At 40.1% G+C, this 22,580-nt stretch overlaps 1 protein-coding gene across 1 annotated transcript; it reads left to right on the top strand.

Moving 5' to 3' along the window:
- Positions 1-11,489: 11,489 nt before the first annotated feature.
- Positions 11,490-20,750, top strand: LOC120243659 (mitochondrial calcium uniporter regulator 1-like). Its single transcript, XM_039249896.1, is given in 9 exon segments — positions 11,490-11,659; positions 11,766-12,017; positions 13,115-13,226; positions 14,477-14,585; positions 19,577-19,681; positions 19,684-19,758; positions 19,761-20,002; positions 20,242-20,476; positions 20,479-20,750. Coding segments are annotated over 9 exon segments (1,458 nt in total). The 3' UTR covers positions 20,637-20,750.
- Positions 20,751-22,580: the final 1,830 nt, after the last annotated feature.

The raw sequence follows: 22,580 nt of genomic DNA, 5'->3' as shown, positions 1-22,580 counted from the left end.
TTTTCCAAATTCAAACCTCTTTCCTTGCATTGACTTTCCATGAGATCAAAACATTATTTGTTTTATGGTATTTGGTTGCCTGTCAATGGTAAACACAAACATGTATAATAAAAGCTCTACACAAAGAGGGGCAAAACAAAAAAATTCTTAAGTTTTAAAGCATATTCACAAAGTAATTTACCAGACAATGCAAAACGTTATATTATCATTGAATGTTTACCTTTATTATACTCATCTCCTAACCTTGTACGAGAATATGCATGTAGGAGATCTTATATTTGAGATCTAAGCGGTACCTGATTAGTGAACAGCAGTAAATTATAACTTGCCAGCTGGTTTTCCAACATTCAACTATAGTAATAATCTGACTTCATATCTCCTTTTTCTCCTTTCCTTTCCTTATCATTACCATAAAACTAGAAGCATATGGAATGATATTTATTAAGGCAAGGTGAAATCTGTGGAAAATAGTTAGAAAAAGGAGACAGAAGGTTATTTAAAACCTTTATCTTAGGGTGTGCACGTGTGTGTGTGTTTGAAAGAGAGAAAGAGAAAGACAGAAATTTCTCCCCGTTTCTTTTTTATCTTCTTTGAGACTTGGCATCCACAATGCATGAAGTAGGGCCTCTATCAAGTGATCTGAAGAGACATAGTAGAAACGATTATCATTGCCTTCAACTGCTGCTTCCTTCTTTAAAATTCTTTCCCAGCCCCTAGACCCCATGAGTGGGCTTAGGCAGCCCTGTTTACACGTCCCTCTGGTTTCAGCTCATTGGACTAGTGGTAAATACATGACCCTGAGGGTAACTAATAGCTTAGCTTAGACTGGAAGCCAATAGGATTTTACTGTTTGTTTTCTTTTTCACTCCCTTTTCTTTGGCTTTCTCCAGGTAACATACACGAACACTGAAAGTAAAATATTTTGGGTTGAGGTAACAATTAGAACAACCCAGAACATAGTAGGTTAAGTAAGCAGAAACCAGAGCCCTGCAGAAGAAATTAGTAGAGAAAATAATGATACAGATAAACAGAAAGAAGCAAAGAGAATAAACCATGTAATTCTAGAGAAAAAGATGGGTACTGCAGCTCTGGAGCAATTATCTAGTTTCGTGAAGTGTGGCTATGTCCCTTCCTCAGTCATATGTGCTTCCAAAGGGTTCTCCTCCATCTTTAAAGTTACCTCCTCCCATGCCTTGCCCTTGAGTGTCTTTAGGTGAATTTCCGTTCCTCACAGCTAAATGAGCATTGGCAAAGATGATGGAAGGCTACGTTCTTCCTTCAAGGAACATACAACCCATGAGCCGAAAGGGCATATCCACCGAGTCATCTCTGAACAAATGCCAATGATCACTGATTCTGTGAATCCTCGGCTTTTTTAAAAAATATTTTTATTTTTTGAGAGAGAAAGAGAGAGCGTGAGCAGGGGTGGGGCAGACAGAGATGGAGACACAGAACCTGAGGCAGGCTCCAGACTCTGAGCTGTCAGCACAGAGCCCTGTGCAGGGCTCGAGCCCACAAACCATGAGATCATAACCTAAGCCAAAATCAGATGCTTAACCAACTGACCCAAACTAGATGCCCCATTCATAGGCTTTTTAATTGCTATCATCAGCACTGTACACCTCGGACTACTTATTAAACATTTTTATAATTTATTTAGAGTTACAGAAGAACTGTATTTGAAAAAGACATCAGTTGCCTATATACCAATGGTGGAGAGAATAATATATTATTAATATTTAATACTTCACGTAATTACTGTTCTTAATATCATACTAAATGAGTATAACATCATTAAGTGCTGACATGAAGTAAACAATATGGCCTGTGGAAAGACAGGCAATCCCCAACAAAAAAGTTAACCTGATATCTCATTTCACATGATTTTGAAGGCTATGTCCTCCTTATATTCAACAGACATCAGAGAGAAAAATTGATTATTTTTGAAGGCACTGTGTTCTGATAAATCATATTTTACTATTATTTGTATGCATATTTTTCACATTTTTTCTCTCCATATTTCTTGAGAGGGAAAGTGCTTAGCTAATTACCTGGGACATTTGACATAAGTTTTAAATTACATACTTGAAAAATAATTTGAAATCATTAACTAACATAAAACATTTTAGTGACACTAGTAAACATAACATATATGTGTAATATTGAGGGATAAGCATTGTACTAGGAATCACAGGCCTTGGTCTCAATTCAATCTACTCAATTACATGTGTCATCCTGGACATATCTCTATCTTTCTGAGCTTTTGTTCTCAGCCATATGAAGGCACAATAACACCTACTCTAGAGCCACCTTATCAAAGAAAGAAATTTGAATGCTGAAGAGCTTTAAAAATCACATGCCTTGGATTATTATAATGTTAGCGGTGACAACAATGTTTGGCCAGATTTGAAGTCTCCTTCATGTTAAATGTTTTGCCCACTAGTGAGTCCCCATTGCCATTTTCCTCAAGGATTAGCCAAAGTATCTGTTTAGTGGAGAAGAGTATTTATAAGTGGGAGTGGTGAGAAAAAGCTAGACACTTGGTGTAAGACAACCTTAATACAATTTATGAAAGAACAAATGTGAGATGTGAAAAAAGAAAGGAATCAAGACTTCTCAAAAATAGTTGATAGTCATTGCTTCAACGACCGTCTCAACTCAGTCTTTAATAAATAAAGTGCAGCCACAAATTCTATTTGCTAATTTAATAAATATTCATGGAATACCAGCTTTGTATTCAGTACTCTGCTAACCTTTGGGTACAAATCAGAGAATAAGCCAGAGTCCCAACAGTGGAGGATTTAAGTCTTACTGAAGAGACATCTGAGCCAGTGCAATCCAGTGAACGATAACTCTGTCAAACACAGGAGAAGCCATCTAACACAACTCTTCCCCATGGGAAAGTGATAAAAAAGGAGAGAGGTATGGTAGCCAGAGAGAGCGACATGGAAGAACACTTCAGGGGAAAGCAATCATGTGTATTCCCTTAAGACGTGCAATATGTTCTGCTTTTTTGTGAAATGTATATGCAATACATGGAAAATCATAGAAACAGCTAAGATGTAGTACAGTGTTGATTTTCTCTTTAAGCGTTTAGGAATTCTGAAATAGAGACTTCTGTGGGGATTCTGATAATGTCTTTCTGGCTTGGGTCATGATCTCACAATTGGTGAGATGGAGTCCTGCAGGGGGCTCTGTGCTGACAGCGTGGAGCCTGCTTGGATTCTCTTTCTCCCTCTCTTTCTCCCCATCCTCCAATCGTGTGCTCTCTTTCTCTCTCTCTCAAAATAAATAAATACACATTTAAAATCAGAAGACTGTTGAAGATGAGCAGGAATTGAATTGGTGCAGAGGAAGGACATTGGGACACACATCTTGTTCCGTAATCTTTCCTCTGTAAGCTCTGCATGTGTGTGTGTGTGTGTGTGTGTGTATAAATAAATATACACACATATATATATTTACACATTCTTTTCCTCTTCTCGTCTATTGTAGAGTTTTTGTAAACCAAAGTCATATGCTTTTCTTTACATCCTTCATAATTTTTAATGCTTTGCTTGGCACAGAATGTTATAAAAATTTTTTTCTCAGTGTTTGGGTTTTGTGTACATTTTTGAGTCTGAAATTTAGAACTTAGAAGTGCTTGAACTCATTTTCTATACAGCAAAAGTCTAAAAATTCAGAAAATTTCAAAGGTACAGCATCTAATGCTTACTCACTTGTGCCAAAGCAGTCAGCTGTGTAACTTTGAGCAGTGTGTTCGTAGAGTAACTATATTTCAATGTTTTTACTTACTCGCTGGGTTCATGGATACATTTTTTTGGACGGATGTCTTTAGCAGACCTTATGAATGAGCTTACTTACTCATGATGCAGTGGAAGTCAAATATTGAGTTGTGCTGTGACTGTCTCAAAGTGTTTTTGCTTGTAACCCATTCATGGTTTATCATGGCTTAAATTAGGTAACAATGATAGAATTAGTGACCAAAGTATGAAACACAGTATGTGTTCCTGATAACATATTAAAAGTTAGAACTAATAGAACAATTTAAATAAAGCAAAGGAGAAGTGAGTTTATCCAAGAGTTTGATATAGGATTATCTTCAATATTCACAGAGTATCTGAATATACAGTGAATATGTTTTATCAAAAAATTTCAGACTAAGCTACAAATACAGTAAGAGTTTGATTCATTTGTTTCTTTCAATACAATATAGCAACTTAGAATTTACTTGACAAAAGGTCTACAAAAGATTACTTCACTTTTAAATTATTATGAATACGAAGGTAAGCATATTATAAAATCTTGAACTAATACCTACATTTTATCAATAGTTGCTGGTTTAGAATGACACTGAATTGAATTCAATACAGTAGTGATAGTGAATACTTGTTTTTTAAAGTTTATTTTGAAAGAGAGAGTGCGACAGAGAGTGAGCACGGGTGGGGGAGGGACAGAGAGTGAGGGAGACAGAATCCGAAGCAGGTTCCGTACTGTCAGTGCAAAGTCTGATGTGAGGCTTGAACCCAAGAACTGTGAGATCATGACCTGAGCCTAAGTCCAACTCTCAACCACTGAGCCCTGTGAATACTCTCTTAATATATAAGCCTCTTACATTGAAAACAGGATATATAAAATGTTTTGGAACAGCCAATGCAATATCTCAAATGACTTTATAATTCAAAATCGAAACCGTTTTTAATTCAACAATTTTAATACATTAAAGTTATCTGAAAGGTATAAGAATTTAAATTCTGAATCTCATATAAAATGAGAATAATAATTCCTACATTGTAAATCTGTGATTAGGATTAATTAAATAATTTACACAAGATGCTATGATTAGTGTTAAATGATTTACATAAAATGCCTACTTCCTGTGAGGCTGCAGTATTGATTTGTTATTTTTAAGTTTATTTATTTATTTTAAGAGAGAGAGAGCAAGAGAGCATGCTATTGTGAGAGAGGGAGGGGCAGAGAGAGGGAGAAAGAGAATCCCACACTATCTCCATATCATCAGCACAGAGCCCAACATGGGGTTAGATCTCATGAACCCTGAGATCATGGCCTGAGCTGAAATCAAAGCTTTGACACTGATCTACCCAGGTGATTCAATTTGTTATTATTTTTAATAAAAGCTAATATGTTGGCAAGCAGTGGAAACAATAAAAAGAATGGTGGTTGCCAGGGATTTGGGCAAAAGGAGCTATGAAAAGGAGAGAAGAGGAGATTTCTAGGGCAGGGAAATTATTTCGTATACTATTGCCGTGGATACATGTCACTATACATTTGTCGAAATCAATAGAATGTACTACACTAAGAGTGAACCCTAACATAGGTTACAGACTTGGCTGATGCTAGAATGTTGATGTTGGTCCATTCACTGTTATGTAAGTGCCACCCTGATATGTATATGTATGTACATATGTTCATGGCAGGAAAAGCTTGGGGGAAGGAGAGTGTTTCTGGGAACTCTTTGTATTTTTCCACTCAGTTTTGCTGTGAACCTAAAACTGTTCTAAAAAAATAAGGTCTGTCTATTAATTTCCTTGAATGGATTGCCCTGCAACCCCCTCCCGAAGCTAATGTGAACAGAGCATTTACTACTTCAAAAAAAAAATGTTAATGTTTATTTATTTTTGAGAGAGAGAGAGAGGGAGACAGAGTGCGAGGGAGGGAGGGGCAAAGAGAGAGAGGGAGACACAGAAATCGAAGCAAGCTCCAGGCTCCGAGGTGCCAGCACAGAGCCCGATGCGGGGCTTAAACTCATGAGCTGTGAGATCATGACCTGGGCCAAAGTCAGATGCTTAACCCACTGAGCCATTCAGGTGACCCGGAACATTTACTACGTTAAAGAGTATACTCTAAGTGCTTTGTAGGTAGGATTTATTTAATACTCATATCAACCTTATGAGGAAACTAAAGCCCAGGGCTCATGAAAAGCCTCACACAGCTAATAAGTGGTAAATGATGGAACCTGGAGTCAAACCACTACACCATACTGCTCATGAATTAACACCACTTTCAGCTAATAATGCATCAAAACATTAAATCATAAAAGCAATGATGATAATAGGCACAACTGAGTCATATTCGCAAAATAATTCCCAAATATCCCCAAATTTTATAATTCTCCATAGCCCAGTCTAATTCAAAATCAATTATTGGCATTCTTATGAATAATATACCCCAAATTGGTGGATTCAGATAAGGAGGATCAACATGAAAAGAGTAAGGGAATTTGAAAACCACTTCTCAAAACAGTACTTTTGTTGGGAGTTATTATTGCCATTTTACCGACGAGGAAACTGAGGCTTTCAGAGGTTCAGTGATTCACCTTGGCTAAAATCTCCTATGGATCGAGATAGAGTATAAGTGAAATAGGTAAGTAATTCCTGTAAGGATCCCCAGTTAGTAAGTGCAGGGGCTGTGCTTCACATCCAGAGTTTCCCTGGGAAACTCTCTTTCTTACGCTGATCACCATGGGCTCCAAGCACAGTTTTGTGTATTGAATCATCCTACAGGGACTGTCCCTCTCCCAGGTTTCATCAACTCCAACAAGAAATGAAACGAATTAAAGAAATTATCCTCAATTCAACATAGGCATGTGGGGCATTTGTATGCATATCAGACTTTACAGAAGTTTGAAGGTGTGGAGGGATTTCTGTTGCAGCAAAGCAACAACCGGAACTTGAATATTACAAATCCCTCCCAAGGACCGCCCCTCAGTCATGTCACCTCCGTGGCTTGGCCTGCACTCTCTGCTTCTCATTCTCTCCATCTCTTCTCAGACTCCTCAGCTCTTTTTAATCACCATGTTTGCCACTTCTTAGGCAAAGTGATTTAGCTCTTTTCAGCCTCCACCCCCGTTCTACGCAGCTTCTGGAAGATGAGGCATTGCCTGATGCTTTGAAATATGTGTTTATAAGTCTTTTCCTCTAACTCAGTCTAGGCAACAGTTTCGTCTGGTTTCTATCCTGTATTGGTTGTTATTTTCCAGTTACACATTCATCGAGACGTTTTACAAACAATAGCGGAAAAACAGTCTAATAAGTTTGTTTTCATTCTCTTTTATGCTCCACTTGTGAATTTTTAAAAGAGTACGTCTTCGGCTGACAGAAACACTTTCTAGAAAATATTTGGGGAACACAGATTAAAATTAAGTGGAAAGTTAAAGAACATTCTGTGTGTGTCCTAAAACATGCCAGTCTGGGGCATGTTGTAGGGGTCCGTTAATACATGCAGCAAGTGGTTGAGTGCATCAAGTTTTAACTCCAAGACAAAAGTTAATGGAGCACCCAAATATGCCCTGTTGCCTCCCAGTGCTGAATTTCAGTGGGATGATATGTGCAATGTCACCTCAAGTAAGCGAGAAGTCTAAGTTTGCCAAATGTTGCAATTTGTTGATTACAGTTGTCAAATTCCATGGTCAAAATCTCTTTTTTCATATGGAGTAATAAAACTGTGTCCCAGCTCAAAATAATCTGATGGCGCCCATCATATACTGCCTTCCTATTCAATACTAAATTAACAAAATTGAACATGAAGCCTGTGAAAGGAAACACCAGTTTGCAATTTTGAAGAAATCATTTTAAAATATTTGACTCTCTTACCTAAGTGAGCCTTTTATATATAAGCAGAAAGCAACTACATTAGGCCAACCATGAAAAGAAATAATTTTAAAACATGATATCTGACTTGTTTCCTTAAAAATCAACATATTTTTTTAAAAAATGATTTTTATAACTAATTTAATGGTTATCTTTGCTTTAATAATATACAAAACTGAGGAATCATTAAATTCTACTCCTGAAACCAATATTACACTATATGGTAAGTAAGTGGAATTTAAATAAAAATTTGAAAAAAAGTAAAAGTGAAATGTGAGTGTAAAATACAACAGTAAAGGGGTGCCTGGGTGGCTCAGCTGGTTAAGCATCCGACTTTGGCTCAGGTCATGAACTCATGGTTTGTGGGTTCGAGCTCTTGGTCAGGCTCTGTGCTGACAGCTAGCTCAGAGCCTGGAGGCTGTTTCGGATTCTGTGTCTCCCTCTCTCTCTGCCCCTCCCCTGCTCACATTGTCTCTCTCTCTCTCTCAGAAATAAATAAAAACGTTAATAAAATAAAATAAAATAAAATACAACATAAAATAAGAAAATATCTAAGACATTCTTTATACTTTAAGCTGCATCCATAAGACCGCAGCAGTACACAGTAGGTACTCAAGTATTTGTTAAATGAAAAAATGATCAGATAAAAGAATATAGAGGTTAAGCACTCACAAAATTACATTTTTCTTATCAGTAGACATTTATTTTGCATCCCCTATATATACACTGTCCAGCTGAAAACAGAAAGAATTATGGGACGTGGTTTCTCTCCTCAAGGAACTTAGAATTTTTAGAATTTTTTCACTACAGCAGATAATTTGTAGAAAATGATATCCTAAAGAGCATGAATAATGACTACCCTCTGACTGTGCTCACTTCAGTTGATCTGGAAAAATAATGACCATAGTCATCTGGGTTTCTACCACTAGCAAGTTCCATGTGTATGTCAGTGGCAGAGGAATTTTGTGCTTGTGGAAAGACCCAGTTAGAAAGACACAAGCCACACTGCTATTGGCCTGCTCACACCTTGGATGTTAAAACTCTTCGAGGCCCATTTTGGAAAACTTCTTTCCTCTTTCTGAGAAATCTCTTTCACTCCCATGATTTCCATCAGCACCTGTTGGGCTGGGGAGTCCCAGATTCGATTTTTGATACAGTCTTCTCCCCAAGCTCCAGATCTAAACATCTTCTTGATGCTCCACAGATATCTCTATCTGTGCCCTACAGAAAGCTCTAATCAGAATTCCCAAAGCAAGTTCAGTTTAAGGTACTGGACTCCCCAGGATGGGAGAATGGGGAGTGACTGCTAATGGGGATAGCATTTCTTTTTGGGTGATTAAAATTTTCTGGAATTAGTGGTGATGATTATATCAGATAGCTCAACTTAGTGAATATACTGAAAAATAGCCACTGTATTGCATTTTAAAGATGTGGATTTTATGGCATGTGATATATATCTCAATTATAAAAAAGAAACAATATCATCCAAGCTGCCTCTAGGTAAAAAAAAAAATTCCCAGTTATAAGGAGAGGTGTCATCATTAACTACCCAGGCTGGAATCTAAGAGCAAGTACCAAGTCCAATGCTTCATTATATTCCCAGGGCCTAGATTCAAATATGGGTTATATTTATTTCCTACTTAAAGTTTTCAGTCATTTTCCATTGTCTATAGAAAGTGAAACTATAATTCCTCAGGACACTATGCCTTGACTTTCACAGGTTTTTTGTACTCCCACCGCCACCCACCTTCACATCCTGCATATGTTCCTGGTGCCCGTTTCTCCCAGGCAGTCTTGATAAGAATCTCTTGATGTTGCCCTCCATTGAGTACACACCATGTGATAGAATCCAGAAGACTCCATTGTACTTATTTATTTCACATCGGTCTCCATGGCCACACTTAAAACCCTTTGTGGGCTGGCATCAGGTTTAACATAGAGTTTATAGACTGGTAGTGTGTCCTGTGGAAATAGTGAGTCTCAGAACTCTTAGGGATGGCATTCTGGTTCCACTGGCTCAACAGTTTAGTTCTTGAGTTATATGTTGCAAGGTTTATAGATATTACATATATGGTTTATAGATTACATGTGAGTAAACACTTGGAAAATGATCCAATGCCAATTATGTTCATTCTACTCTTCCTGTGTTGCTTCCTCCTCCATATTTGACTCTAATCCTTCCCTTAGAGGAGGAACTGTATCATATGGGAAAAGAACAATCAAATGAGAGGGTTTTAGCAACCTATTGTATTGATGGAGTATAGAAAGGAAGTTATGTTACACTGATGGTAATTTGGGATCACTTGTGGATTTGGGTATTTATGTATCTCCGAGTGTAAATTATTTTTAGTTATTTGAAGTTTACCACATTTTTGAAGTTTTTAGTTTACTCCTTAAATTTTGTCATTTAAGGGCACCTGGGTGGCTCCGTTGGTTAAGCATCTGAGTTTGGCTCAGGTCATGATCTCCTGGTTAGTGATTTTGAGCCCCACACTGGGCTCTCTGCTGAGCCTGCTTCTAATCCTCTGTCCTCCATCTCTCTCCCTCTCCCCCACTCATGCTCTCTCTCAAAATAAACAAATAAACTTAAAAAATTTATTAAAAAAAAATGTCATTTAGTGAACTTGCTTGGGACAAAATACAGAATCCAAACATCAGTTAATAATCAAATGCAAATACAATCAAGACAAAAATAGCTAGGAGAAAATATTGTGCTTAGTGATAAGTTCTATCAGTGAAGATGATATTTAATAAAAAGAGAGGGTTCATGGTACTCAGAATTATAATGAAATTGGTTAGAAGTTAGTAGACTCCTGTGTGCACTATACAACCCCACTCAACAAGCACCTGATATGAGTTTTTCTGTGTATTTTCCAAATAAATATTTTGAATGGGATGAATAAGAGCATTTAATTTTAAGGCTGTTGATTCTTTCCTAGTTCACCGATTGAATAAAGCTTCCCAGGAGAAGAAAAGTTGTTGATTTTCACTCTCACTTCTATTTCATTTTTTTCATTATTCTGTCATTCCAGTTATTGACAGAATCATCAACGGTATATTCTTTCATTCAAGAGATATTTGTTTTGAATACTTACTCAGGAAGAAAGAAAGAAAGAAAGAAAGAAAGAAAGAAAGAAAGAGAAGGGTAGGAAGGAGGGGGAAGGAAGGAAGGAGGGGGAAGGAAGGAAGGGAAAGTGAGAAAGGGAAGGAGGGAAAGGAAAGGAAAGGGAAGGAAAAGAAAGGGAAGGGAGGGGAAGGGAAGGAAAAGGAAGGGGAGGGGAGGAGAGAGAGGGAGAGGGGAGGGGAGGGAAAGAAGGGAGAGATGGAAAGGAGGAGGGAGGAAAGAAGGAAAAGATGAAGAAAGAAGGAAAAAATAAAGAGGGAAAGAGAGAGAGAAAAAGAGTAAAAAAAAAGAGAAAGACAGAAAGACAAAGAAAAAAAGAAAGAAGGAAAGAAAGAAAGAAAGACACAGAGAACTAAATAGAATATTTTCCTTGCATTTAAGAATCCCAGTCTAGATGGTAAATGATCTTTCTTCAATGGTAAAGAAAGACACAGAGAACTAAATAGAATATTTTCCTTGCATTTAAGAATCCCAGTCTAGATGGTAAATGATCTTTCTTCAATGGTAAAGATCAGTTTGACCCCTTGTCCCTCAATTGTCATAAACGTCACAGCTAGGAAAAGTAACTGCTCTTTTTGAGAATTTTGGAATCTTTCTGCCCTCAGTGAGAGAAGACTGTAGAAGACCTGCCGTTTGTTTGAGGGCAGCATATCCAGCTGGGGTGGCTGCTGGTTTGGGTTCCACCTCGTAGCTCATTGGACCCAAGAACGGAGCCCTTGCCTTATTCTCCCCACACAACTTTCTGCTTGAACTGTATGTTCACTGATTCCCACTCCTCCGAGGGTTGTGGTTCCGACTCGCTCTCTGGTCCCTTCAAACGGTGGAGCACGGGCCGCGCCAGCCCTGACCTCAAGGTCACCGGCGCCCGGGGCCAGCCCTCCCACGCGCTCCTCGCCTCTGTGGATTGCCTGCTCTTGTTTTCCGGGTCCTGGCGTCAGCAGAGCCAGGCCACCCTTCTAAAGAACCCCCTTTGCCCTAGCTGCCTCTCCCTGGAACTTGCCAGATTGGCACCCTCTTCCGGGTCTCTCTAGTGTGAGGGGTTGCAAAGCCAGGCCTTCCTTTGGCTGGGGAGAAAGCAAACAGTCCTACAAAGCCCTTAAGGGAAACATCAAACCAGACTGGCCGCTGGGTGGGCTGGAACTCGGGATACAGCACGCGTCGCAGAGAGAGGCTGGCTCCCTGCGGGAACAAGAGTTGGAAATACCCGTTTTGGTTCTTCGTGTTCCAGAGTTCTCGGCCTGCGCTGGAGTCGCAGGTTCTGGTGCCGGGATCCTGCGGCCACTGTAAGTGCGTGGCGGGGCGACGGAGAGAAAGATGGGTGACACCCCGAGGGAAACCATGTGACAAAGCTGAAGCCCACTTGCGCCTCCCTGCCTGGGCTGCCAAGTGAGGGGTGTGATTAACGAAGAGACGTCAGAGAGAGAATCCTTCTCGCTGGGAAGAGTGGGAGCGGATTTCTTTAAAAGAATTATTAGACATTGAGAGGAAGGAAAGCAAGAAAAAGGAGCCTGTCGCGGACGTAAAGGTGCCACGAAGGAACAGTTGCGGCACCACCGACCCAAGTGGCAGCCCCACCCCACCTGCGTCTTTGAGCACCTACCCCTTGCTGCTCCTCGGTGTTGCTCGCAGCTACCTCCCCTGTTATAAATAGCAGCACAGATGTTGACAGAAAAATGCTCCCTTAATTACCATACAAACTGCTTTACTTGAGTGAACCGTTTAAAGCAGCCTCCGAAGGAAGTTCACTCAAGCAATTCCGCAGATTACAGCTAATGAACAATATTTCCTCGCACCTATTTAGTGCTCATTAAAATGTAAAAGCCTTTCATTTTAAACAGACGCACAATAAATAATTCCTCTCTCCCTTCTCTGTCTCTGAGCAGCTTGGATAAAAGCAGGGAGGAGAGGGAGCTGAAGGGACAGTGCTGGACTGGGGGTGGGGGCAGGAAGGCAGAGAAGGGGGGGGATGGGAAAAGGGAGACCCAGGAAATAGCTGGGGGCTCATTAGTATCCCGGGAAGCCACAGCTTGTCTGGTTGGAGGGATGTCTGTGTTTGGAGTTCAGCAGACAGATCCCCGGGACCCTCTCATCCAGCACAGGCAGCCAGCCATGAACAGAACAGCAGACAAAAGCTACCTCAGGCAACACTGGGAGGCAGAGGGAGGCCAGCTCAGGATAGAGCTGGGGGTGGGGAGAGCCCTTCCAAAGTAATACATTACGAGTGTTGTGTCTCTTTGGACTGTCCCCCATGTTGATTTTTTTTGTCCTTATTTATTTTTAGGCCTGAGGTGAAAAGATGAATTATCAGATAAACCATGAGAGGTTACTTGTTGCAAGTGGGAACAGAGGGCATCTACAAAATGTTTTCTTGGTCCTGCAGGGTCATACACCACCACCTTTGGGACTTTGATCGTATAATGCACGTAGCACAAAAGATGGAGGCATTCTCTGTGTGCTCGAGTGACTTGGAAGTGGAGATGGTGGCAAATGAGGTAGATTCCTGGAGGACTGTGTCTGTTCCTTTTGAGATAAACAGCAAAGGAAGAGTGGTTGGGGGACTTGGTGAGATATATGTCTTGAATGGATTGAAGAAATCTCTGCTTTATACTAAAAAAAAATCTTTTCCCCTTTAACAGAGCTGCTAATCCCAGAGATTGGTGGGACCAGAGTAATGGAAATATTACTGGTGGTGCATAAATAGCAAGGGGTGAAAGCCCAAGAGGATCCTATGTCACTAAATCATCCGGTGCATATGAAATTGACAAAACTAGAGTGTCTCAGTCTTCCAGGATCAGGTGGGTGGCATTAAGTTGGCTTAGTGGTAAGACTGACCAAGATACTTCTTTTTTTCCCTTTTTAAAATTTTTCTCTTTTTTAAAACAAACAAACAGAGATGCCTGGGTAGCTCATTAGGTTAAGCGTCCAACGTTGGTTCAGGTCATGATCTTGTGGTTCAGTGGGTCAAGCCCCATGTTGGGCTCTGTGCTGACAGCTCAGAACCTAGAGCCTGCTTCATGGATTCTTTGTCCCCCTCTTTCTTTCTTTCTTTCTTTCTTTTTTTTTTTTTTAATATTTTTATTTATTTCTAGGAGAGAGAGAGAGACAGTGTGAGCAGGGGAGGGTCAGAGAGAGAGGGAGACACAGACTCTGAAATAGGCTCCAGGCTCTGAGCTGGCAGTCAGCACAGAGCCCGACGCGGGGCTCGAACCCACGAACCGCGAGATCATGACCTAAGCGAAAGTCAGACGCTTAACCGACTAAGCCACCCAGGCGCCCCTGTCCCCCTCTTTCTATGCCCCTTCCCTGTTTGTTCTCTCTCTCTCTCTCTCAAAAATAAATAAAACATTAAAAATAAAAAAATAAAACAAAAAGCAATGAACAAGAGATCTTGATTCTATTAAGGACCACTGTCTTTCTAGCCCAAATAGTACTCTTTTTGACTTCATTGCATCCGTGTGAAAATGCAGAGAAATCGTCATTTCAAATAGAAAAGGTAACTGAAAACCACCATCTTTTGTTCTAGACAGTATGCATTTATTACACAAGTATCAAGCGCCAGATACTATGCCACGTGCAGAGGGTACAGAGATGAATAATAGATATTCCTGTACGGAGACCACAGACATATAAAAGGTCATTATGCCGTTATAGGAATATGGACAGGGTGCTGCGGAAGCGGAGACAGACCGGGGGAGGGGGGATCTGGGACTTTACGTGAAAACTTGACGTGTTATCCCTGTAGCTGGCGGCCCTGCTGCAGTCTGATCCCAGGGCTCAGCAAATACTTGTTGGTTCCTGGGGCGGTTTCATTCAGACACTGAACGTTTGTTGGGAGAGCCCGGCGGGCGGGCGTAGGGAGAGAGGATGAAAGCGTACATTTGAACCAGTTGCCCCGTGGACATGCAGAAGGTAGTAGCAACGAAAAATTAAATCTGTACTTAGCTTTTCACTAGGGTCATTTGAAAATGGTCCTCAACACCCATCTCATTTGCCTTTTTATGCCTGCCAATTTAGTGTTGTATTCAAAGTGATTAATTAGTTTGTAGTGATGGTTTATTAGGTCATCTTTCTGTCAGTCAAAAATCAGTAGAGTCTCAGGACCGAATAAAGAACACCCAGAAATCTTATAAGGATGGGGAATGCATCTTGACTGTATTCAAAAATAGGCACAATCTTAAAACTTGAGAATATATAGAGGAGTTAAGGTGGATATTATTAAAGTTGACATGAGTTATTTGGCCCTCTTGAGTATTTATGGCTTATTTTCTATTAGGATAAATTCATTTCCAAAGTATGAATCAATCCTTCATACTTTTTCTGCACTACTGATTTAAACAGAGCATATTTTCACTTTTCTTCTCATTCAGACCCATAAAAAATGTGGGGAACACATTGTAACAGAGTAAAATACTTGCTTAAAGCTATGTTATACTTTAAACCAAGGTAAATCGAGAGAATAATAATATTTCTAGGAATTGAAGATATCCCAGTTAAGAGTACATTCTCATTGTGCTACTCTAGAAACAGACTCGGAAACTGCATTTCCTAAATAACAGGCCATTACTCAGTATCCATTTTTCCTCACCTGCCTATATAATTAATTTAAATGTATTCCCTTTAAATATAATTTTAACTACTGTATTTTGCTTCCTTTGTAATCCTTGAAAGTTCATGTCCTTTAACGAATTTTAGGAAAATCAGTAGTAAATATCACTCCTTAATTTCTGTGTTTGTACAAGAATCATTATGTAGTCATAATAGTCATTGTAGGTAGCGAACAAGAGATGAAAACTTCTTTCTGCTTTTTCATTTGCATTTTTAACGGTTTTCTTCTAATACTCCACCATTTACAAAATAAATGTAAAGCAAAGGAAACAGAAAAGCAAAATTCTACCATACAGTGAGAATTCCATAAATATTAAATATTATTATTGTCTTAACAAATTCTTCTTGACAAGACAAAGGTGTGTTTAACCTAAAAGAATTTTTAAAATTAAATATCTGGGGCACATGGGTGGTCAGTCGGTTGAGTGTCCAACTCTTGATTTCAGCTCAGCCCATGATCCCAGGGTCCTGGGATCAAGCCCCGAGTTGGGCTCCAGGTTGAGTGTGGACCCTACTTAGGATTCTCTCTCTCTCCCTTTGCCCCCCCACCCCACCTGCTTGCATGCCTTCTCTCTGTTTCTGTCTCTCTTTCACACACACTCTTTCTCAAATAAAAAATATAAAAATAAAAACATTAAATTGCAAACTGCAGTGGTGTATTGTTGATAACCTTAGGAATATGAAATTTTTTAATGCCAAAATGTTAATATGGCATTTTAGCATCATTTGTGCCTTTAATTTAATGTGTTGTTTTGACTCCTTGTATTAGTGCACATTTTTGTGAGTGTGATTGGTCAGATTATCTGAAATATTGCACAAAATATTTCCTCAGAAGAAAGAACTCTTAGGCTCTCCATGAGAGAAGAAAAAAATGATAAATGAGAAATCTATTTACATACACACACACACACACACACACACACACACACTGTTTACCTGATACAAATCAATAATCCATAGCCAGAATTTTGCTTTTTCAGATAAGGACCAACAAACGGTAAATGGCATCATATCAGAAACTCTGGGATATAGCTTCAATCACTTTTAAATTCCCCCAAATGCTCGCATTTAAAAAAGAAAATATATTTCATTGATTTACAAAGGCCCATATAAATATAGATATGGTTTGGCCAGGGAATTGTAAATTTAGTCTCAGGTGGGCTTCACATTCAGCCTGAAATGAATCTGCAGAGAGAGTGAGAGTCTGAGTGTTACAAATTCAGTGGCTCTAGGGGAAATTTGTTAGAGATCATTCTGAAAGTCAGCACTGCCTGAAAACTAAAAGACAAAGAGAAAAGAAAGGAAAAAGAAAGAAAGAAACACAAAAACAAAAGAACTCACCCCATGTTGTGTTCACATGATTTATTTCCCCTCAAACAGCAATGCTTTAATTTCTTATTTCTCTTATTTGCCCTTCCTTCCTTTACATGGATTTTCAGAAGAGCAGCGTGGAGCCATTTAGAGTTATGATTTTATGTATGTGACGTGAAATGGCAATCCAGGCTGTGTTGGTGTGTTGAACGAAGAACGAGAAACAAAAATTGAGCAGGCTATCTTACTTGTCTCATTTGCCAGCCCCATCATAAAAAAGCAAATGAGTTGTTTAGTTGAGATCCTTCAGAAAGATGTAATAACAGCATTTGGTCCATGGGCGCGGGGGAGAGGCTACCCCTCACACCCTGCGCTAGATGGATGATACTGATGGCCAGCAAGCACACGTCCGGCCTGAATATGAACAACAGATTTGTCAGTGTGTGACAGGCTGACAGCCCCGCGCCCAGCTGCTTGTCCACTGTTATTATATCAGTACCTTGTCTAAGTACTCAGCAAAGAGGCAATCTGCTTCCTCCATTCGTGGGAGGCAGGTTGCCAGTTAAAAAACTAGTATTGGCTTCAGGCTGTGGTGCCAGAACGCATTGAAAAGATGCAATTTAAACCCTCGTGTGCTCCTCCGGCAACATATCACAGGCCTTGGAAGTTTGGTCCTCCAGATTAGATTTGTAAAACAAAGAAGATAACTCAGAATGAGATCTGTGCTGACAAAACACTGTAATTTGGCCTCCGTAAGTGTCTCCATGGAACTTGGTTACGAAACAAAGACTTGCTCGACTTGAGCATTCTGTGGGGCCCAAGTGAAAGTCTGCTCAGAGGTTTACTGCTGCAATGCCATTTGGGGGACTAGTTGGAAATGTGCCAGTGAAGAGATCCCATGGCTCATAAAACCCCCAGGATTGATGAGGATTAAAAGTTTTTACTAGTTGGACTATGTTGATATGGTTGACAATCAATAATAGAATATTTAGCAATGTCAATATTGTAGAAATACATTTTTCAGACTTCATTCCAGTCATCGTAAAGACTATGTAATAAGTACCCAAGACTTTTCACTATATTCTAAAATATATAGAAATGGATCAGAAAAATTAGAGATATCGCTCCTAAGGAAATGTACACACTATTTTTAAACGTCTAAGAGGATGAATTAAATACATGTATGTACTCCATTTAAATGTATAAATGGAGTAAAGTGGAAGAAGAAATGAATTTCAGAGGGAATTGCCCATTGGTTCTGGATGCTATGGATGTACCGTTCAGAAGTTAGGTTATCACTTCTTCCTCTGAGCAGCCTGATACGGTGCATGTGGGACAGTCTCCCACAGGTTGGGTCTAAGAAGTAAGAACTCAAAAGGATTTACACCATGGTCTTTAATGGCTCCTTCAGAGCCATTAGGCTTGTCAAGCCATTAATAAGCAGTATTTAAGGGTCCCCAAGGACACATTTGCACAACAGTCCCCAAGGGCCTGGGGAAAGTTATTATAGTTTGTTGGATCAATAATTATCGGGGCGCCCAGGTGTCTCAGTAGGTTGAGCGTCTGACTTTGGCTCAGGTCACGATCTCATGGTTCGTGAGTTCAAGCCCCGCATCGGGCTCTGTGCTGACAGCTCAGAGCCTAGAGCCTGCTTTGGATTCTGTCTCCCTCTCTCTGCCCCTCCCCTGCTTGTGCTCTCTCTCTGTCTCTCAAAAAATAAACATTAAAAAATTGTTTTTAAAAAAAGAAAAAAATAACTATCATTTCATTCAAGTCCACTGCAAAATGAAGAACTAGCTACGGGGTCCTGGGGCATCTTTGCCGCTGGTCACAGTGTGATGGTGTAGGTCTTTGTAAAGTTCCAGTGACTTTGCTCTCTGGTATCCTCAAAGACCCAGTTCCCACATACCATCTGTATCAGTTTGTTTTCCCTTGTGTAAGACTCAGGAGTTGCCAATATCCTTTTAAGTTTGAGTCATCCTTACCAAACACAATCTTAAATCCACTAAGAAAATGTATCTTTATCTTAAAAAAAAATGAAAAAGCAATAACGGAAACTGTATTAAAAAACATTAATGAAAATTTAGCTAGAAGTGTTGTGCATATTTTGTTTCTGCTAAAACTTATCAGCCCAAATATCTAGTCACAGAAAACTAGCTGAGTAAGTTATTACATATCTACTCAAAGGAATGCTCTGTGACTAATAAAAATAGTATTGTAGGAGACACAAGAAAATGTTCCTGATACACTCAAGTGAAAAGGAAAAGCATCTTATAAACCTATGTGTGAGTTTTTTATTTGAAAAATTATGTACAATTGGGGTGCTTGGGTGGCTCAGTTGGTAAACGTTCTGACTCTTAATTTTGGCTCAGGCCATGATCTCATGGTCATGTTGGTCTTTGCACTGACAGCGCAGAGCCTGCTTGGAGTGTGTTCTCTCTCTCTCTTGCTCTCTCTCTCTCTCAAAATAAATAGACTTTAAAAATTGTGTACAATTAACTAGATGATAGATAAATGGATCGCTGGAAGAGTTCTTGGAAGGATATACACGACACTGTCAAAAAAAAATGGATGTAGATAATAAGATGCAGGACATGTTTGTGTTCTTCTTGGTGCTTTTCTGTGTTTCTAAGATTTTTCTCCATGATAATATGGTGCCTTTTCTATGAGGGGGAACATGCTGTTAAGATAAAAAGCTGTCGGGGTGCCGGGGTGGCTCAGTTGGTTGAACATCTGACTTCAGCTCAGGTCCTGATCTCACGGTTAGTGGGTTAAAGCCCTGCGTCAGGCTCTGTGCTGACAGCTCAGAGCCTGGAGCCTGTTTTGGATTCCGTGTCTCCCTCTCTCTCTCTGCTCCTCCCCTGCTCATGCTCTGTCTATCAGAAATAAATAAATATTAAAAAAAATAAAAATAAAAAATAAAAAGCTGTCAACAGTAGAGGTGCATGTTCAAATGATGAAATTTTCGCCCCGCGCCGGCCCCTCGCGGACCGGGAGCGCTCGCTCGCGGGGCCCTGCGTCCCCCTGGCCGGAGGCACAGCCGAGTGGCCGCCCTCGCTTCCTCCCGGAGAGAGCTAAGCCTCTCTGCTGGGAGCCTGCAGCTGGAGAGATGTGGAGCAAAAAAGGGGGGGACTTCGCCTCTTGCGGGAACAGGAAGTTCTACTTCGACACCCATGCCTTAGTGTGCTTACTCCAAGAAAATGGGTTTACCACGCAGCAAGCCGAAATCACCGTCTCTGCATTGGTCAAGATCACGGATGCCAACATGGATATCGTCTATAAGGATATGGTCACGAAGATGCAGCAGGAGATCACTGTTCAGCAACTAATGTCTCAGATTGCCAATGTGAAAAAAAGATATGATTATCTTTTTTTTTTTTTTAAATGTTTTATTTATTTCTAGGAGAGAGATAGAGACAGCATGAGCAGGGGAGGGTCAGAGAGAGAGGGAATCACAGACTCTGAAACAGGCTCCAGGCTCTGAGCTGGCTGTCAGCACAGAGCCCTACGCGGGGCTCGAACCCACGAACCGTGAGATCATGACCCAAGCGAAAGTCGGACGCTTAACCGGCTAAGCCACCCAGGCGCCCCAAAGATATGATTATCTTGGAGAAGAGTGAATTTTCAGCCCTCAGAGCAGAAAATGAGAAAATGAACCTCGAGCTACATCGGTTAAAACAACAAATAATGGATGAAGTGGTCAAAGTCCGAACAGATACCAAATTAGAGTTCAATCTAGAAAAGAGCAGAGTGAAGGAATTGTATTCGTTGAATGAAAGGAAGCTGCTGGAAATGAGGACAGAAATGGTGGCATTGCATGCCCAGCATATCGGGCTGTCACCCAGACCGACCGGAAGATAGACACTGAGGTCGCCGGCCTCAAAACCATGCTGGAGTCGCACAATCTCGACAACATTAAATATTTAGCAGGGTCTGCATTTACGTGCCTAACAGTAGCTCTGGGATTTTATCGCCTGTGGATGTAATAAAGTGTCTATTTAAAGAAATCCTTACCATTTCGCCTTAAGAAAACCAGATTGCTGTCCTCCCCATTCCCCACCTCGACCCATTTCCAAATTTTAACCTTGGTTTTGATTTAACAAATATTATCTATTTTATGCAGATTATGGATTATGACCCAGGAAAGAAGTCAAGAATTTCAAAAAATAAATAAATAAATAAATAAATAATGAAATTTTCCCATTTAGTTGTTATTCTTTTAAAATTTTTTGTTAGACATTTGTGATAAGCATAACGTAATATAAACAATATAATATGAAACATCACAAATTAAGAGTTTAATAAAAATTAAAAGCATTTCATTTTGGTTTATTATAGAATATGCAAATATTTTCATAAGGACTCCAGATATATATACTAATTTTTGCTAATTATGTTAGGATAGATTCTTTGATCCCACTTCAATCCTCCAAGTTTCTTTCTTTAAACCATCAAACAAATTCTTTTTTTTTACGAATAGTTTATTGTCAAATTAGTTTCCACATAACACCCAGTGCTCATCCCCACAAGTGCCCTCCTCCATGCCCATCCCCATGGGAGACTCTTGAATGCTGACGAAAACTGAGGACTGATGGATGTGGGGGGAGGGGGGATGGGCATGGCGGAGGGCACTTGTGGGGATGAGCACTGGGTGTTATGTGGAAACTAATTTGACAATAAACTATTTGTAAAAAAAAAAAGAGAAAAAAAAAGAGTCTCTCATGGTTTGCTCTCTCCCTTTCCCCCACCATTTCCCCCCTTCTTCTCCCCCTTGTTCCTCAGTTAAGTTTCTCCTAATCCTCCTATACATGCAAACATATGATATTTGTCCTTCTCTGCCTGACTTATTTCTCTCAGCATAACACCCTCAAGGTCCATCCATGTTGCTACACATGGCCAGATTTCATTGTTTCTCATTGCCATGTAGTATTCCATGGTATAGATAAACCACATCTTCTTGATCCATTCATCTGTTGATGGACACTTAGGCTCTTTCCATGTTTTAGCTATTGTGGAGAGTGCTGCTATGAACATTGGGGTACATGTGCTCCTATGCCTCAGCATTTCTGTATCCCTTGGGTAAATTCCTAGCAGTGCTATTGCTGGGTCATAAGGGAGTTCTATTGTTAGTTTCCTGAGGAACCTCCACACTGTTTTCCAGAGGGGCTGTACCAGTTTACATTCCCACCAACAGTGTAGGAGGGTGCCCGTTTCTCCACATCCTCGCCAGCATCTAGAGTTCTCTGATTTGCTCATTTTAGCCACTCTGACTGGCGTGAGGTGGTATCTCAGTGTGGTTTTGATTTGTATTTCCCTGATGAGGAGGGATGCTGAGCATCGTTTCATGTGTCTGTTGGCCATCTGGATGTCCTCTTTGGAGAAGTGTCTGTTCATGTCTTCTGCCCATTTCTTCACTGGGTTGTTTGTTTTTCGGGCGTGTAGTTTGGTGAGTTCCTTATAGATTCTGGATATTAACCCTTTATCTGATATGTCATTTGCAACTATCTTTTCCCATTCCGTTGGTTGCCTATTAATTTTCTGGGTTGTTTCCTTGGCTGTGCAGAAGCTTTTAATCTTGATGAGGTCCCAACAGTTTATTTTTGCTCTTGATTCCCTTGCTTTTGGGGATGTGTCAAGTAAGAAGTTGCTGCGGTGGAGGTCAAGGAGGTTGTTTCCTGCTTTCTCCTCTAGGGTGTTGATAGTTTCCTGTCTCACGTTCAGGTCCTTTATCCATTTTGAGTTGATTTTTGTGCATGGTGTGAGAAAATGATCTAGTTTCATTCTTCTGCATGTTGCTGTCCAGTTCTCCCAACACCATCTGTTAAAAAGGCTGTCTTTTTTCCATTGGATATTCTTTCCTGCTTTGTCAAAGATCAGTTGGCTGTATACTTTTGGGTCCACTTCTGAGTTCTCAATTCTGTTCCATTGGT

Source organism: Hyaena hyaena, unplaced genomic scaffold (genome assembly GCF_003009895.1).
Source record: "Hyaena hyaena isolate Hyena2069 unplaced genomic scaffold, ASM300989v1 scaffold_349, whole genome shotgun sequence".
Classification (NCBI taxonomy): Eukaryota; Metazoa; Chordata; class Mammalia; order Carnivora; family Hyaenidae; genus Hyaena; species Hyaena hyaena.
This window is presented reverse-complemented; position numbering and strand designations above follow the sequence as displayed.